This window comes from Garra rufa, chromosome 6 (genome assembly GCF_049309525.1).
Source record: "Garra rufa chromosome 6, GarRuf1.0, whole genome shotgun sequence".
Lineage (NCBI taxonomy): Eukaryota > Metazoa > Chordata > Actinopteri > Cypriniformes > Cyprinidae > Garra > Garra rufa.
Window position 1 is genome coordinate 28,959,534 of NC_133366.1, and position 20,273 is coordinate 28,979,806.

The 20,273-nt window shown below is 36.4% G+C and overlaps 1 protein-coding gene across 2 annotated transcripts in view; it reads right to left on the reverse strand.

Annotated features, from left to right (window-relative positions):
- LOC141336439 (mitogen-activated protein kinase kinase kinase kinase 4-like) overlaps positions 1 to 20,273 on the reverse strand; it is a 97,829-nt gene that overhangs the window by 12,746 nt on the left and 64,810 nt on the right. Inside the window, exons 19-22 of one of the 2 annotated variants that reach the window (XM_073842078.1) lie at positions 12,712 to 12,809; positions 7,254 to 7,426; positions 7,043 to 7,160; positions 2,831 to 3,064 (exon numbers count right to left, since the gene is read on the reverse strand). In XM_073842078.1, the coding sequence (XP_073698179.1) occupies positions 2,831 to 3,064; positions 7,043 to 7,160; positions 7,254 to 7,426; positions 12,712 to 12,809 (623 nt within the window). The remainder of the gene's footprint in view (positions 1 to 2,830; positions 3,065 to 7,042; positions 7,161 to 7,253; positions 7,427 to 12,711; positions 12,810 to 20,273) is intronic. The other variant, XM_073842079.1, reaches the window with a different exon arrangement.

The following is a 20,273-nucleotide window of genomic DNA, read 5'->3' on the forward strand; positions in this document are numbered from 1 at the left end:
AAACATTGAGGGGTTGGAGCATGTGCTAAAAGATTAAATAATAGATTGATAATGAAAATCGTAATTGAATTGATCCTAACATTAGAAAAGAGTGGATGAACTTTATTTTTAATAAAGGTCCAGATGGCGTTAATAAAGACCTGAACATTTGTTCGTTTTTGTTTCCTGCAGATTAATTTTTAAACGAGACCCAATTTGATGCAAGAGTTTTATACTGATTGAACTAAAAGACTGAGCATACTGGATTTGTCAGTAATGAAGTGTGAGTAAGCAATGTTTCATGTCATGTATTTGTTTTTAACCTAAATCATAGCAGCTTCCATCTATGAAGGATGTAGGCTGTCAGATATGCAGAATTTTACATCAGTGGCACACAGCTTTCCTTTCGAACTTTGGGGCCTAATCTTAGAAGCAAAGGTTTACATAAATCTGGGCTTAGGCAGTTCATTGTTCATATGGATACTGGATTTTCTGAGCAATAGACCCCAGAAGATCAGGATGGGAGATCTCACATCTTCTACACTCATCCTGAACACTGGCACACCACAGGGGTGTGTTCTCAGCTCCCTCCTCTACTCTGTCTTCACCAATGACTGTTCCCCCATTCATCCCACAAATACCATTGTTAAGTTTGCTGATGATACCACCATAGTTGAGCTGATATCAACAACAGTGAGACAGCCTACAGAGAAAAGATTCAGTATTTCACAGAATGGTGTTCCTAGAACAATTTGGATCATAATATCAAAAAAAAAAAAAAAAAAATAGGAAATATTTTTAGACTTCGGGAAATCTAAGCGCATTGAGCACTCTGCCCTCTTCATACATAGAGAGAAGAGAGTGGGTAGAGTGTTTACATTCCTTGGATTTCAAATCTCTGCTGACCTCACCTGGTCTACGCACATCTCCCAGCAGGTGGGGAAGGCACAACAGAGACTTTACTTCCTCAGGAAGTCAAAGTATGCCCATCTTACTGAAAAACCTGCTGACCAACTTCTACCGTTCAGCCATAGAGAGTTTTTTTTAGAGTGTATAAAACTGGTATATAAAGAACACAGTTAACACCCTCTCGAACACATTTTAGCACATTTAACACATTGCTAGCATGCTTTAACATATTTTAATCCATTTTGACAAACGCTCAGAAACAGATGATGTAGACAATCACAACTTTGAGTTGACACATGTACCTCACTTTTTTTCCAAACTTTGCTTTCCAAACTGGACGAATGAAATGGCTCAGAAAAAGGCAAAGATAACCAATTTCCCTTTTAATAACAAACATTATGAGTTGCTAGAGACATGCACAGATGAAAGGTCTGTTGTGTACTGCACCATCTACTCTACTGTATAAAAAGCTGTTCTTTCAATCTGTTCAATTTGCTCTTGCTATGAATAATTTGCTTGTGATTTCTTGAATTTGGTAGGAAGAGGTGTTTAGGGGAGAGTGGGGTGAGTTGTGACAGTTTTTACTCAAAGTGACTTTATAGTGAAGCCATGACAGTAATCCCCCCAATTTAAGCATGTACATATATTTCAGAATGTTGTGCATCCCTGGGAACAATAACTTTGGATCTGAAATAAACTGCTTCAGAATTATAGCTTTCAGAAAAAAAGTGGTCTGGGGTAAGTCCGGTGCAGGGTAAGTTGTGCCTTTGGGGAGAATACATCGGGGTAAATTGTGCCAGTGATTTTTGAAATAAAAAAGAACATTTTAATGTCATGACCTAAGTCACAATGGTAATGTTATATAAAATCAAGACAAATACAAAATTACTCATTTAAGGTTTATTTAGATATCGTTACCCTATTAAACTAGTGGCATGTCATATTTTCTACTTTTTTGGAAAACACAAAAAAACTCAAATATACAATATATGATATTTGTGAATCATTAGAACACTGTCTGTCAACAAAACACTGTCTGTCAATTATGTAACATATATGGAAAATGTGACTTTTTCTGAACATTTCTGAACATCCCATTGTGACTTAGGCCACTTAAAAAATGGACAAACGGCAGGTAAATCAAACACTGATGAGGCACACTCATCTCCTCACACAGATTATCCCCTGTGGGTATGTAGGTCTAGATCAGGGATGCCCAACCCTGTTCCTGGAGACCTACCATCCTATAAAGTTCAGCTCCAACCCTAATCAAACACCCCTGAACCAGCTAATTCATCTCTTAGGTAGCACGTGATAATCACAGACAGCTGTGTTGAAGCAGGACTGGAAATAAAGTCTGCAGGTAGGTAGATCTCCAGGAACAGGGTTGGTCAGCCCTGGTCTAGATGGTCTACTACTTAACATCCCACTGGCACAACTTAACCCTTCCCCTTTGGCACAAATCACCCCAGCCCGACAATTTTGAAAGACTAGCATGATCCAGCAGTTTAGAGCTAACAATATGCTGTATAGACTCACTGTGTAGCCTACTAAAGCACTAAAACATGTGTGAAATATTTTCAAACTTGTCTATAATTGTTCAGACGCAACAATCAAAAAACCTTGATCATATAAATTTTACTTTGCAAGGCAAAAAACAGTTTTTTGAGCTAAAATGTGCTTAGCTCTCATGCCATGTGTCTCTCTTCTTTGGGGGATAGGTAAATTGGATGGCTCTTAAAGTATGTGGTCACATGACCAATTTCTTCTATGGTTTTCTAGAAACAAGGGGTGGAACTACTTCCCCCCCTGGCACAAATCACCCCACTCTCCCCTACATGCTACCAAGACCTCAAAAAATAATGGTTTTGTTAGAAGCAGTCAGAATAGTAGAGCCCACAGGAAGACAGCAAAAATTCAAAGCCTAGGGCAGGGGACATACCTCACTGACTATCAGCATGTCCATGGCAATCTGGGGGGACATGGATGGGCTGGCATGACTGGATAAGGGGGAGGATGAAGGGGAGTGATGGCTCTGCTGGATGAGATCAGGCAGCAGGTGAATGTGGCCTGCATAGCAGTTTCTCTCCTGGTGGCTCTCACTGTGTGAAGGGCTCACAGCTGGACCCAGACTGGGCCCAGGAATGGGACGCAACTGCTTTTTCTCAGCTATGCTCTGGAACCAAGAACAGGGACAATTCAGTCTGAACTCAGCTAAAAATAGAACAAGGGTCTGAGGGAAGGAATGCTGTATTCAGCTTAAACACTATACTTTAGTGCTGGGCGATATGGAAAAAACAATATATCACGATATGGATTATTTTATATCACGATAACGATATACCACAATAAAGTACGTTTTCAGTTATTCTCTGAAAAGTTTGACAAAAATATCATTGCATACTTTTTTTGCAACATTATTTTGAAGTGACATTTAACTGAACTGTCACAAATGAGAAAAATACATTTTAGTGCAGCAATATAAATGTATCAAATGACAACAGATGTGGTGGAGGTAGAGCTACAGTAGCCTTCACATTTTTTTTATCCACATCATAGTTATTTAAATAGTATTATAAAAATAAACTATTTTTTTTTTATTTAAAGTGCACAACCATTTCAAGTTTCTGAGCAGAAAAGCACTCAATTATAAAAAATGAACAAAACATTTTTCAACCTTGTAGTGCAAAGTTTGAAAACCAAAATAAAGTATCAAAAGTAAATATCAGAGTTGAACATAACACTGTTTAAGGCATTAGCCATGAATAAAAGTGCAAACATAAAAGGCTACTTTGTAAAAGTAGAAAAAATGTCTCTGTCAAATTTATAGGTTGAGTGCGAGGAAGACAAGTTGGTCAACTGTGTTCAGCTTAAGACATGACCTCTTACATGTGATGATGTTCCCACTCGCACTGAAGGCCCTTTCAAGATGAAGAACTAGTAGCGGGAATGCATAAGTACTTCTTGGTACTACTTATAGTACTAGACACAATTTTCTATGAAATCTATGAAATATTTACCTTCTGAATGTTGAGCGTTATTAACTGTTGAATAAATGCTGACGCGGGACAAAATGCCCGATTCCCAACACGTTGAACTGAGCAAAGCCATTGTACCATTTTAATAGGCTACTTTTAAACGCATATAGCTCAGTAATGTCAGCTTTATGTATTTTCTGAGAGGGGGTGGGATTTTTGTTGGGAAAGTCGGGGGAGGGAGAGACGCACACTTCGATTAGACTGGATAAACACATGCAGCATCTTAACTGTTAAGAAAATGGTATTCCTAATAAATGTCTCGAATATTTTGATTATGTCCAATGCTTCTCTTTCTTTTTGGAATTATTAGACACATTTCACTATGTCTTTTCAAATGCCTAGGTCTGTTTAATTTCCTTAATTATAAAATTTAGCACTATTTTTAGATGTTTATTCAAGCAATAATATATAAATTATCTCATGTATATGCTTGTTTAAAACCAGGGATTAAAAACTAATTCCAAGTAAAAACTGTATTTTTTCTTTGCATTTCCAGAGAGCGAAACGAACGAAATTAAACATTACTTAATAAATTCAAGCCAATTTCTTTATTCATTTGATACAACTATTATAGCTATACAATTAATATATATAAAATAATATTACTTTGTCATAATTGTGATTCCTGAATTTACAGTATATATGAAAACTTTGTTTTGAAGTGCATTTGTTATGTTTGTATAAGAAAATTTGTTAACCTAGCCTAATAAGTTGATTTAATATTCTTGATAGCCTAATTTTTTAGAAGTTAAAAGTTAAGAAAAAAGGAATTAGCTTGTAGTCTATATATATTTAAGGCTATAGGCTAATCTTTTTCTTAACTTTTATTACACTGTAGATCGAAATAAAATAATTCTTGATCATATTTAACATCGGAGAATCACTGAAAACGAAACTATTTAAATCTGTATAAAGGAAAGACAAAATAAATTACAAGAACAATCTGTATTTTTCTTGTAATCAAGAACATTTCTTTTGATAAAATTACCTAATTAATGCTGAATGATCTCCATCGCATAGCCGCATATAATCGCTGGTGTCAGTCGCAAATATTAAACACGCAACAACGGTGACCAGGGGCGCCGCTCGCAATTTTGGGCCCTATGACAAAATATGAGGTCGGGCCCCCCCTACCACACCAAAGCAGATCTCTGGGGGCCCCTAAAGGGCGTGGGCCCTTAGAATTGTCCTAACTTTACCCCCCTTAGCGGCGCCCCTGCCGGTGACATCACTTTTCCACCATGACACCGTCCCCACATTTTTTTTTTTAAGTATTCTTTTTTTTATTAAATATTTATTTGAATTAAATGGAAAATATAATTCTAAATAATTTACTTAAGACGAGAGCATGCACTATAATTAAAAACTGAACATATAGCTACAATGCGTCATATTTCATTTATCACGTGAGGAGAACGAGAGGAGTCGAATTTACAGAAAGAGAATGGCGGACGATTTAGTGTCAAAACGCAATGCATAAGCGCCTGTTTGGGAATATTTTGGGTTCAAACCAAATGCAAAAAGGGAACCTGAAAACGTTAATGAGGCAATCTGCAAACTTTGCCTGACAAAGGTGGCAGCATCTGGAGGAAACACAACTAGTTTATACATGCACCTTCAAGCGCTCCCCGACTGCTGACTTTTCATTTTTGTAGCCTAATGTCATTTTGGAAGTTTTTTATTCGTTTCTTGTTCATTCGTTTAATCTTATTTAAAATTTGTCCAATTTATTTATTTATCTTTCTATTTTATTTTTTTACTCGTTTTAAAAACATGCTAACATAGGCTACGTAATAAACGTTCTATGGTTGTTATTTGTTTGGCTCCAACTTCCACAGTTTTTTCAGCCTGTAGCATTGTTGTGGTTTTTTTTCCGTTATGTTAATAAAAGTTCTGTGTTTAATATCAGTGATTTTTTTTTTGTAGTTTCGTTGTTGTCCATTCAAACAATTGACGCCGAATTGCCAATTCCCGCAAAACTGAAAGTGAAAGTATAATATGCACGCATTTATAAGCTATTTAAAAGCAGAAAAAAAAAGAAGAAAAGAGGAAACCCCCACCCCCACGGTGATACCGGTATTACCAGTGTTGTCACATGTCGATTAACAGGTGGGGAAATTTCCTCATCGTCACAACCCTAATGAGCGGTAAATTATAGTTCACAAGGAATTAGTTTGTTCATTCTAGATACTGAATATTTTTAGGTGAAAGCATGATTTAAACAGGTACAATACTAATTCACACGCAATCGCTCTGTTAATACATTAAAACAAATGTAATGGTATCCGATTTCGAATGAGCAGAAATCTGTAAGAAATGCAGCGATCCATAGGTAAAATAACTGACGAAAATGTATTTTTATTTTCATTACAAACTTTGCACTGCATAAAGCAGCAATTATACTCTTTTAATGCTGACAATGTTATTAGCTTGGTATGTGGTACGAACAAAGTTTGCACACTATAGTGTTCCAAACTCTCCTGTTATTTTATTTTAGTATGTTTTTTAATTTTAATGTGTGTTATGAACAGGACCGTTTTATTTCAAACATTATTTCAGATTTTTTTGATGCGGAGCGAAGATGGAGCGGTGTTTCTGATATCAGTGAGCGAGGAGTGGAGCGGTAGCGGGAAATTGTGAACCCGGAGCGGAGCTGGAGCGGAGCGATTTTTAAATGCACAGAGCGCGGAGGGGAAATTGTTGCCGCTCCACTCCGCTCACATACTCTGTAGTAGAGTATGCATTGCATAGCGACAAGACATTATCATACATTTGTCATAGCCTATTTAATGCAATATTTTCTTTAGTAACTGATAAAATTAGGATAGAAACGATAGAAGAGAAATAGGACGATAGACACTTTTCTATCGTCCCCACGATACATATTGTCATATCGCCCAGCATTAATACTTCATGTTTTTGACGTTTGTGTCTTATCTTGCCCTGCTCTAAACAGTACACATTTTTTAAGCAAAATATAACCCAAAATGACGAAATCAGCACAAAAAGAATGGGAAAAATATGGAACACACAAAGACAAAATATGTAATATGACATGAAATGAAATGATATAATGAAATGGAGTTGAATCGAGAAAACAAAAATTGTTACAATACCTGTCTAACGATTAGAGTTACATCTTGGCTAGGTGTGGTGGCTGGATCACTCTCTGATTCACCATGAACAAGCATGGTTTTCACTGATTCTGTTTCACCATTACTCAACTTTGATGAGCTGGAGAGGAAAAACAATTTATTCTAATAAGATGTGTACTTTCCTGTATGGTTTCCCAAGTAGTGTTTTAATTAATGGGGCAGTGTCACATACCATGTCCTTAAGTCCTCTGCTCCTGAAGTGGATTCATCACCCTGCTCCTGCATCACCACGTCATCGTCTACGTCTGAATCTAAATCTTCACTCGATGAAGAATAATCCGTCACCTTATGATGAGGTCGCACATCTTCCACTGCACGCAGTTCCTTGGCCAGAGCAGTGAGATCCTGTAAGTGTGGGAAAAGTCTACATGTAAGAGTCTTTGTCAAAAGCACTCTTAAATTGATCCCTCTCTCTTTTACACTGCAAAGTTGTATTTATTGCAATAATAATTTGTAGATTACTCAGCCAGTCAATAACAGTGCAAAGTGGATGCAGTTCAGGAATGCTGACAAGGCACAAAGAAGCAACAAAATTTTAAAGGGGACAATGGATGCAAAACTCACTTTTACATGTTGTTTGAACGTAAATGTGTGTTGGCAGTGTGTACACACAACCACCTTATCATGATAAAAATCCATTCAGTGTTTTTTTTTTTAAATACATGTAAATCACATGTAAACCCCTTTTTCAAATCAAGCCATTCTCAAATTCTTGTCTGTGTGACCTCACACTGACCTGGGCCCGTATTCTTAAAGATTCTAAGAATCCTCTCAGAAAGCTTTTAATTTAGCTTAAAAATTCCTACGTATGAGTTTTAGCTTAAGAGTGATTCCTGATCAATCTAAAAGCAACTCGAGTAAAGAAAAGACAAAAACTTTTATTTTAGTGTGGAGGCGGGGTTGACCCCATTGCTATCTATGACACAGCCTTTTGAAGACTGTGATTGGTTGGTTGTCCAAGAAGGAAATAAAAGAGCACTTTTAAGTGTAGGGTCTAGTTTAAGCCTTCACTTTGAAATTATAGGCATAATTTTTCCTGTTTTACCGCACTACCACACACACACACACACACACACACACACACACACATTATATAAGTTTATATATTTTATGTTTATTTATATATTTTTATTTACCACGCTGTTAATGTTGTATTTAATGTATTTGATAGGTAATGAACAGCAGCACATTAAGGTTGTGAAAGTGCTGTAATTGTTTGCGTGATCTCTTTGCTTATAGAAGGATGTGAACATACCCAAATTATTACTGCTGCATAGTTGCATTGTTTCCAGTTGACAAATAAGTTCATGTAATAAATTTTGTGATTTCTTCCATTTCTGCACTATGTCAGAGATGTTAGCATGTCTCTAATAAAATCAGTCACAAACATTATCTCTGCACAATCTCATGTGTAGCATCTTATGAAATCACTGCCATGCATTGTGTGCAAAATATTGCATTGCCCTCCTCATGTTTTGTCAGTGTTCCCCATTGCTAAAGAAACTCTTAAGCCTCTTAAAAGTCCTCGTCCCTACTCCTAACAATTTGGACCTTAAGACCTCTTTTAAGGGTTAGGATTCTTACTTTTTTCTTTACTAGGATCTTTTCTTTAATTTTAAGAGGAAACACCCACATTTCTAAGAATTATCTTAGAATTTTGTCACTAGGAGCAACTCTTTGCACTAAGATTTTTTATGAATACGGGCCCAGGACTGCTCCCACAATAGTTAATTGACACAGCCTTTCCTAATAATGTGCTAGTTAGCAAGTTTCACACCTAAATGCGGTTAATGTTTACAGTCTGCTCATCATTCCATGGCAGAGAGGGGCGGGATGAGCAGAGCTCATTAGCATTTAAAGAAATTTGCAACAAAACAGCCAGCTCTGAACAGTGCTGATTTTGACAAGGAAAAAAAGAGTGTTGTTTTACACTACCATTTAAAAATTTTAACCAAAGTATGTCATAGACTTTTCATTAAGACCCTAAGGAATCATATCAGCTTGTGTAAAATGGGGATTCGATGACCCCTTTAAAGAAAACACCAAATTAACCTCGATCTCTGCAAAGCAACTTGACCTATGCCTTGCCAATAAAATAAACAAATTAATAAATAAATAAACAAATACAGCTTTACATTCAACTTGGAAAAAACTTTCATAGGAAGTGGTGTTCACTTTAAGAGAAAATGTACATTTATTCAAAAAGATCCAAGTGCGGTAAAATTAAATATCACAATAAAATATGTCCAGACAAAGCAACAGAAAAGACACATACAAGGAATTTGTTTTGGTGACAGAAGCTTCACAGCACAAACAGAATGACAGTGACAAGAACAGACACAGATAACTATTAAAAAAAAAAAAAAAAAAAAAAAAAGTAAAATAAGTAAATATGAAATAACAATATACAAAAAAAATGCTTAAAGAAAAAAAATACACAATAGGGTTGTGGCGGTGACAACACCGGTAATACTGGCATCACCGTGGGGGGTGGTCGTTTGAGTTTTACTTTCACTTTAAAATTAGCAGCAATTCAGCGTCTAGCAACTGTTTTTTAATACATTTGAGTTTTTCCTTGATTTCCTTCGGTAGAAGCGGCATGCACGTTTTACTTCCATTTTCAAATTAGCAGCAATTCAGTCATTCAGGATTTAGCGTTCCAAACTTGCGATGTGGGAACAAATTCGAACAGCATACAGTATGTTGTCATTAAAGAACCATAATGACCACTCATAAAAGGTGTGCAACTTTAGAAAGTAAACAATGGTCCAAAAAACACTTAGCCCCTTGGCTATTTAGCACACAAAATACTAATGATATACTACGTCCGCCGCCTCAACGGAAGTTGTACCCACATTCTTTTTTACATTAGCGCCCTCTGGAAACTTGTGGATAGAAGTGCAGAGGGCAGATTCAATGACTACAGAGTGGAACTGTATCAGCAGCTCCTGTGGCAGGTTGAAGTTCCTCAGCTGGTGAAGGAAGTACAGCTTTTGCTGGGCCTCTTGACAATGGAGTTTATGTGGAACTCCCACTTCAGGTCCTGAGAGATGGTGGTGACCAGGAATCTGAATATCCCTACTGTAGCCACAGTGCTGATCATGGTGCTGGGTGGGAAAAGTGCAGAAGGGGGGTTTCTTCTGAACTCTATTATTATCTCCACAGCGGGTTTAGTTCCAGGTTGTTATAACTGCAACAGACAGCCAGCTCTTTAACCTCCTGTCTGTAAGCAGACTCATCACAGTCCTGGATGAGGTCGACAAGTGTGGTGTCATCTGCGAATTTCAGGAGCTTAACAGAGGGGTCTTTAGAAATGCAGTCATTGGTGTATATTTTTTGCATATAATTTATTTTATTATCTGGGTCTTGTCATTCTGTTTGTGCAGGAGAAGAGCAGTGGGGAGACAACACATCCCTGTGAGGTGCCAGTGCTGATCATTCAGTTGCTGGATAAGAATTTTACCAGCTTTACTAGCTGGTGCCTCTCAGTCACAAAGTTGATGATCCACTGACAGATGGAGGTGGACACAGAGAGCTTAGTTCATTTGGACAGGAGGAAGTTTGGGACGATAGTGTTAAAGGTTGAGCTGAAGTCCACAAACAGGATTCTCACGTAAGTCCCTGGTTTGTCCAGATGTTGTAAGATATAATGCAGTTCCATGCTGACTGCATCATCCACAGACCTGTTTGCTTGGTAAGCAAACTGCAGAGAGTCCAGTGATATCCTTCAGGTGGGCAATCACATGTCTTTTTTAAATTACTTCATGACCACAGATGTTAACGCCACAGGTATGTAGTCATTTAGTCCTGTAATTCTGTGTTTCTTTGGGATAGGGATGATGATGGACAGTTTGAAGAAGGAAGAAACTTCACACAGCTCCAATAATCTGTTGAAGATCTGTGTGAAGATGGGGACCAGCTAGTCAGCACAGGGTTTCAGACAGGCTGGTTTATCACCATCTGTGCTTTCTTTCTCTTCTGTTTCTGGAAGACCTGACACACATCTTTTTCACAGTTCTGAAGTGCAGTAGGGGGAGAGGGGGGCTGCTGGAGATGTTAAAGGATCCATGGGGAGAAGGTCAGAATGGTGTGGGATGTAAGACAGGCAATAAAACTAATTCAAATCGTCTCCTAGTTGTTGATTCGACACAGCGCTAGGGAATGGAGTAATTGGTGGTGTCTTTCAGTCCTTTCCACATTGATGCAGGGTCGTTGGCAGAAAACTGGTTTCTTAGCTTTTCAGAATAGTTTCTCTTAGCCACTCTGACCTCCTTTTATCAGTGTGTTTGGCATGTTTATACAAGACTCTGTCACCTTTCCTGTTGGTGTCTTCTTTGGCATGATGGAGCCGAGTTTTGCAGTGAACCACGGTTTGTCGTTGTAAGTTAAATGAGCCTTGGTTGGAATGTTCACAGAATCGTTGAGCTCATCCAAATCATTGGCAGCAGTTTTAAAAACACTCCAATCAGTGTAGTCGAAGCAAGCTTGTATGTCCTGCTGTTTCATTAGTCATCTTTTTACAGTCTTATAACAGGTTTAGCTGATTTCAGTTGCCTGTAAGTTAGTATAAGATGAACCAGACAGTGATCAGAGAGCCCCAAAGCTGCCAGTGGAAAAGAGTGATATGCATCCTTTATTTTGTGGTCCAGTATATTACAGTCTTTGGTAGAGAATCACAGGAGAGATTTGCTTAAATACACCAAGAATGATTATAACAGAATTTGGGTACACTATGTCTGTCATTTGATCAGCCAGTTGTTGTAGCGCCATGCTCACATGCCCTTGCAAAGCGCTTCTATATCGGGACATCATATCTTTAACACTGCTACATCTGCACACCACCTTCCGTTGATGTAGAAAAATGTCCCATCGCCATGTGATTTCCCAGCTGATTCTGCATCGCAATCCGCTCTAAACAGCTCAAAGCCCAGAATCAGCTTCTTTCAGTCATGTTTTAGTAAAACACAGAGCAGCAGTTTGAAAAGTCCTTCATTCAGGAGAGCAGAACAAGCTTGTCCGTTTTGTTGGCTAGTAAGCAGAGATTCACCAGATGGATACTAGGCAGCACCGCTCTAAAGCCATGCTGTCAAAGCTTGATGAGCGTGCCGGCTTTCTTACCGTGTCTGTGTGTCTTAAAACATTTGAACTGTGCTGCTGCTCCGCAACTACAATGTTTAGTAAAACATCAGAATAGTTGAAAAACTGTGAAATATTGGGTGGTGTGTACTGCAGAGTGTTTAGCAATTCGGCCCTGATGAAACTGATTGCAGGAATATAGCTAAAAACAGGACAAAATAAAATGGCTTGCCACTGAGGCAGCCATCCACTGCATCATCTTGATCACTTGTGTGACACAACAACAAATGTCATCCAACTCACCAATTCTACATAGTTTATATTGTCAGAGGAACTAACTGATTAATGGTGAAGATGATCATGGTAAACACTACATTGGACAGTCCAAATAATGCAAGAGAAGAAAGATCTACAACACAATCAATATGCATGTATCTATTATTCACTTCAATAGAAACAACCTGTCTGAATATGAAGCCTTTTTGACATATCTGCACACCAACAAATCAGACTTAATTGACTGACATTTGACATTAAGTATAACAGTTACTTACAGCATGTCTAGTTGGTCTTACAAAGTCTTTCTTCTTTTCAGACTTCTTCCCAGCAATCTCTGGCCGCTGCATTGGTGAGCCCTCAGACTTTGAAGAGGCTGCAGAGAGTGTGAAAGAGCACAAGAGTCATTTTCAGGTAAACGGGTTGGACACGTCTGGATAACATTTTTGCCACATTTTCATTCATTCGTTATTTTATTTCTCCAAACTGACAAATCGACCGTCGTTAAGCCATTATTAACCGTTAACCGACACAATTATTTTAAATTACAATTAAATTATGTGGCTGTGACCCATTTAAATAGGCCTACCTAATGTGAATAATTTTATACACACAAAAAGCAGTACGAACAACAGAACGTGAGGATTCATATGGTCACATCACGCACCTGCAGCCAGAGCATCATTTTCTTACCATAGGCCTATATAAAATAATTTTAGATACAATCTAAAAATATGAATAAGATTTAATGCACTTTTGAACTACAGAGAAATGGTGCTTTAAAGTGAGCAACACCACGAACACAGACACTGCATATTGGCTAATTTTGTCATGTGACACCAAATGTTTATGTTAAAGCACTAATTTCCACGGCATTTAAACTATCGATATAGAATTTATGCGCCAAGTTAAACCGAAAAAGATTTTGTCGACACTTCAGAAATTTTATCGATAAATGGCATTTATCATCAACTAAATTTTGAAGCGCTACATTTTTTTTGCAAAAAATCCCTGGATGGAAACCTGGCTATTGAGACCGGATGACTGTGAGCAGAAGGTGAGTGTGTCTTTTATGTGCTGGGTGATTGGGAACAGATGCTGGATTAGAACTCGGTGAGTGGTAAACGGGTGAGTGGAACTGGTGGCATGGTGTCTGAGGGGGGCGTGGCTGGTGGATCCATGACAGACGCAAGAAATCAGTGTTTCCTATTAACTTTTAACTTCCTAATAAATAAAAATATTTTACACTTCCCATTAGGGATGTTCCCAAATCTGAATGCCGTGTTCAGAAAGGATAAGTTCTTACAATTAAAATATTAATTATAAGCCTATTTCAAGATAGTCTGCTACAGCTAAATTGTTTGAATATATGGTAAATCAACAGTTAAAGTACTATTTGTCAGCTAATGATATTTTATGTCAAACTCAATCAGGTTTTAGACAAGGACATAGTACTATAACTGCTGCAATGTCAGTCACTAATGACATCACTGCATTAGATGAGAAGAGAGAAAAAAATTACGTGCTGCACTTTTTATTGATTTAACAAAAGCATGTTATTCTGTCAATCATGATCTTTTGTTGCAAAGGCTTAAATGTGTACGTTTTAGTGATATTGTGTTGAAGTGGTTTTCTAATTATTTGACTGAAAGGACTGAATGTGTGTCCATAGATAATTATGTTTCTGCTCCTTTAATAGTGAAGACAGGTGTTCCTCAAGGATCAATTTTGGAGCCAATTTTATTTTCTATTTCTATAAATTAAACTGGTAAAGGAGTCGAGACAGCAAATGTACACTTTTATGCAGATGATACTATTATCTACACCAGGGGTCGGCAATATTTTCGGCACGATGTGCCATTTTTATTTTTTCTGGTTAACCACTGTGCCAATACCAGTGCTGTAGGTTGCTGACCCCTAATCTACACTATGACTCCATCTTTAAAAGTGGCAATGGACTCCTTACAGAAAGCTTTTAATTAATTCCAGACCTCTCTTGCTAACTTAAAGTTGAAGTGTAGTGTTGAATGCCAAAAACTTAATACATAATTTTACACAATCCAGATTATCATTTGATGATTTTATGATTAAAACTTTAAATAGTACTCGGCTTGAAAGGGCTGCATCTTATAAATATCTTGGTATCTGGCTTGATGACAAGCTGACTTACGGCTCTCATATCAATAGCCGTTTAAAAAAAATTGAGACCAAATTTAGGCTTTTATTTAAAAAAAAAATAAAAATAAAATATTCTCCTTTGCTGCCCGAAAACATTTAGTAGAAAGTACTCTTCTATCAGTATTGGACTACGCTGATATAATTTATATGCACACACCTTTGAATGTTTGAATGAAAAAAAAAAATGGATGTAGTTCATCATGCTGCTTTATGATTTGTTACTGGTACAAGTGTCCGTACACATCACAGTAATTTATATGAAATGACAATATGGACTTCATTGTGCATGTGAATTAGGTCATGTAGAATAAGGAATTAATATGTGCTTAGTACTAATAAATAGCTAATATTCTAGTAATGTCCATGTTAATAAGCAACTAGTTAGAAGACTGTAAAATAAAGTGTTACCATATATATCCAAGTTATCGACATACTGTACAAATACTTATAATACTAGATCAACAGGTAAACTCTTCCTTAAGATGACGATTTTTTAGCAGGGTATCTGCAGATATGAACAAGTGAAATTTAAGACTTTAAGACCTTTTTAATACCACCTTTTTGAAATTTAAGACCTAAACCTGTAATGGAAATATACATTATATTAGGGCTGGGCGATAAAACGATAACGATATATATCGCGATAGACAAGAGATCGATATCAATAAAAAATGTGTTCGATAAAACGTTCGATATTTTGTATTCTTCGTCGGCCCGCCCAGCCCCCCTTTAACAGTTCATAGCGCCAGATCACAATAGAAGTTAAGGTTATCTTTCCTACAGAACGGGTCCATGTTGTTGTATTAAACAAACTAAATAGCCTTATGTTATTTATCTTATTTACACGACGGCATTTGATTTCTGTCTCTACATGATCGCGCGTTTACAATGTCTCCTCACAGACGGGATCGCGGACTCCATTCATAAAAACGGACTTTACTATAGGGCGGAATGCCGCGGAATTTCATCGATTTTTGGATCAATAAATCAAAAGTTGGTCTGTTAATTAATTCAGATCGCGATATGGACTAGTGTCTGTGAAAACTGAAATGCAAAAAGACCGTTTCAATATGAATCCTGCATGTTCCGTTTGCCTCTTTATGTATGAATGGAGGAGAGGAGACGCGTTTTATTTTCACTACACGCATACTGCACACGTGACGCTCCCGCTAATTTTTGGCCTTTGCATCTCACATGAACAGACAAACTCCAATACATCTCCAAAGCTGCTGTGAGTGTCACTTTTTGTCAATTTTACCGTTTCATTAGTGAAACTAGCATCATTCATACTGTATTACACACTGAAACTTCACGGCAACCTGTCAAAATAAAAGTACGGTTTAACATGTAACAGAACAATATTAGTCTTGTATTACTGTACAGTATAATGTAGGTGTTTATATGTTCACATTTAAATAATTTACATAAAACAATATATATGATAAAAAATAAAATAAAGAGTCACCACTTAATTGTTGAAAAAATACTATTATTATTAAACCTTTTTTAACTGAATATAAATTTTCTTCTATGTATTAATTTTAACAGTAAAGCTCCGTTTATTTGTATTTTTAAAAATAAATCTGTGATTTTGCTTTCATTTGATTATCAGAAAAATTAAAACAAGAATTTCTGAAAAAAAAAAAAAAAAAAAAGATTGTAAGGCCCTATTGTTCAAAATGTTGAAAGTTTTGGACTTATTTTTTCACTTAAATAAATATTTTTGTTATTACACAAAGTATAGGCTAAAGTACCGGGAAAGAAGTAATGTTGGCTACTGGCAACCAGCAATCTGTGCAGAAAAAAATATAATCAGCCAAGTACTTTGCAACAACTTCTGACCTGTGGTCAAGCCGTACTTCTGGGCCATACATTAGCTTGACCATTCACTTCATCGACAATGAATGGGGTTTGAATTGAGGATTAAGAGATAATTAAGTGTATATTGTGACTTTAGACTTATGTTTACATTTTAATTATTTGAGTTTTCCATGGTTGTTGACATTTCTGTCTTAATAACTGAGGGGATTATGATCAGAGGCAGGTTAAGTTTAAAATAAAAATGCTTGAGTGTAATATATTTTTCTCCTGGTCCTTATTTTAAATGGGTCATAAAAATATCAATAATTATCGATATCGACCGATATGAAACACTGATATCGTGATATAGTTTTCAGCCATATCGCCCAGCCCTACATTATATTACATGCATATGCAATATTTAATTTGTTTAATGTAAAAAGTAAACAATATTTCATGGCTGTCATAAATTATATTACTACGATATACAGTGAACTTTTCATATCAGCAGATACTATTCCACACAAAATATCCCCATAAAAGTACCACTTAGAGATATCTGGTGATGTAAACCAGTGTTTTTCAACCACTGTGCCGCGGTACACTAGTGTGCCGTGAGAGATCGTCAGGTGTGCCGTGGGAAATTATTCAATTTCACCTAATTGGCCTAAAACATTTTTTGAAAACTAATAAGTTATTGTCTGCGAATAATATGCCATTGTCGACTGTCTGCGCTGTCTAGTGACACCGGCAGAGTAATCATGTCATACTCTTCCATATCAATAGGTGGCAGCAGATAGGTAATTGCCTTGTATTTCGAGACGAGAATTAGTGATGCCTGGATGTGACAGGTAGCAGTGACAGTGGCATTGTGGCAAGTGAGAATACGATACAAAATCTGCGTCTGCGGGAGTCTGGGCAGTTAAACTGAGCTCGAACACCAAACTGACAACACTCGACTACAAACTAGAAGGTGAGGAGATATACTGCCTGCGGTCACCCGCGGTTACGAGTCATCCAAAATATTTTTCATGATATTCGGGTCGCGGTCGGTCGGGTCGTTTGAAATAAAGATGCCAATTAAACCTTTGTAATTTATATAGTACTAGACACAATTTTCTATGAAATACATAGACCTACAATTTATTGGCTGAATATTATTTACCTTTAGAATATTGAGCATTATTAACTGTTGAATAAATGCTGACGCGGAACAAAATGCCCGATTTCCAACACGTTGAACTGAGCAATGCTGTACCATTTTAATAGGCTACTTTTAAACACATATAGCTCAGTAATGTTAGTTATGTATTTTCTGAGAGGGGTGGGATTTTTGTTGGGAAAGTCGGGGGAGAGACGCACACTTCAATTAGACTGGATAAACACGCAGCATCTTAATTGTTAAGAAAATAGTATTCCTAATAAATGTCTCAAATATTTTGATTATGTCCAATGCTTCTCTTTCTTTTTGGAATTATTAGACACATTTTACTATGTCTTTTCAAATGCCTAGGTCTGTTTAATTTCTTTAATTATAAAATTTCTAGCACTATTTGTAAACGTTTATTCAAGCAATAATATATAAATTATCTCATGTATATGCTTGTTTAAAACCAGGGATTAAAAACGAATTCCAAGTAAAAACGATATTTTTTCTTTACATTTCCAGAGAGCGATACGAACGAAATTAAACATTAGCCTACTTAATAAATTCAAGGCACTATAATTTCCTTATTCATTTGATACAACTATTATAGCTAAACAATTAATATATGTATAAAATAATATTATTTTGTCATATTCGTGATTCCTGAATTTAAATATGAAAACTTCATTTTGAAGTGCATTCGTTATGTTTGTATAAGAAAATTCGAGAGAGAGCTGTTGAGGAAGAGCTTTGTGTGTGTCTTTCTTCAATTCCTGCCAGGATATCAGCTCTGTGTTCATCCAAACAGGCCCAGGTTGTGTTTATTTGATTCCTGTTCAAGACACTTCGATAAGAATGGCTGTATATTGTTAATATAGGCTACAGAGTTTCATTTTTTTACAGTTTTGATTGTTGGTGTGCCTTGTGATTTTTTTTCAATTAAAAATGTACCTTGGCTCAAAAAAGGTTGAAAAACACCGATGTAAACAGTTTATTCTGAAGCAATATTTTCATCAATGCTCTTTTAGCTTTTACATCTTAAATCTACATATTTGATAGAACTTTATAAAGGCCTTTTTTTTACTTTTGAAATGTATGCATCACCTTTGAAATGATTACAGTTTATCAAATTCTATATGGCTGTTAGCAGTCAGATTACATAATTTACACTGCAAACTTAAAAGTGCAATAAAAGTTGCTATGAGATTAATGTTTTAAATACATTTATAAATGTACAAATTAGAAATGTTGGGGTGGGGATGCATACTTTTAAACATAATAAACTACCAGCAGGTGGTGGTAAGTCACTTCATGAGCGAGTTGAGTTATTTCAAGTGATTCGAGCAAAAACACTGAATCATTTAGTAGTAAAACGTTGCTTGGAGAATGTGCTATACTTCTGCTGTCATCCTTGTATGGAACTATTTTCGTTGGTGAAACAGAACAAAACAGTAAATATTTTGTTTAAAATGTAAGTAAAGTAACTACTTGACTAACTAGTTTATTAAACTAAAATTAATGTAACATTTGTAATCGTGAGAATATTCAGCAAAAAGCTGAAGCCCTTGGTATATTACTGAACTATAATAAACTATACATTTTCAATTGTTGCCTCAGTGTGTTTAGAGTTTCTTTATGTGTGCTGTTAAGCTCATTTGTTTTAAAGTATGTCACAAAGAGACCAGAAATACACTATCCATTATCAATTGCTGTTTACGTTGAATGTATTAAAATAGAAATCTTTCTTGCCTTTCGATGCTTCGCTGATTATTTTTGTCATTTCAGTTTTAATCAGGCTGTTCGGTCGGGAAAAAAAAAAAAAATTAAAAACATCTCGAAAGCTAGCTTGACCTATATTTATTATTATTATTGAGACCATTATATACAGAAAAAAGCTTGTTGGACCTGTGCTCCGCTACTGTGATTGTGTCTAAAGACGCAGTAACTACAACAGGGGGAGAAAAAAAAAATCTTCAGTCCGTTAGACACGGTGACTGCGGTCATGCCAATCGCGTCTTGAAAATACACAGTCACGCCAGCCGCACTTTTTTTTTGTATGCGCGTCTAATCGCGCACTTACGGTATGGGTGCTGGAAGCGGTCAAAATGGATTTAAAGACGCTGTTAGAACGGCGTTTTCTTTATGCTTTACCTGATATTTTCCATCAGGACCTAAATTAAGTAATGAAGACTGAAGATATTTGAGCGGACATGTGACCAGAACTATTTAAGACCTACCGAAACTCAATTTAAGACTTTAAGACTTTTTAAGGCCTTATATTAGAAAAACGTTATTTAAGACTTAAGACTTAAGGATCCGCGGATACCCTGTTTAGAGATACAGAGATAGGTCGATCTTGTTTTTGTAATTATGCTACATATGTACGGAACAAGGCTTCAAGGTACACCGCATATGGAATTTGTACCACCTCTTGCTTGGTTTAAAAACACTTTAAAGTCTTTTTTTATAGAACAGCGTACATGTTTTAATAACTAATTAGGATCTGTTTTGTTTTTTAGAAAATTGAGTTTTGTGTTTGTCCACTGTATGGTGATATGTATTTTTTGTACTTTGTACTTTACTGCCTATCTTGACCAGGTCTCCCTGGTAGAAGAGATATTGTATCCCAAGGGGACCTTCCTGGTTAAAATAGTAAATAAATAAATAAATGTCCCCAAGCTTTCTTATTGTTTTTCTAATAAACATTCTATGTTT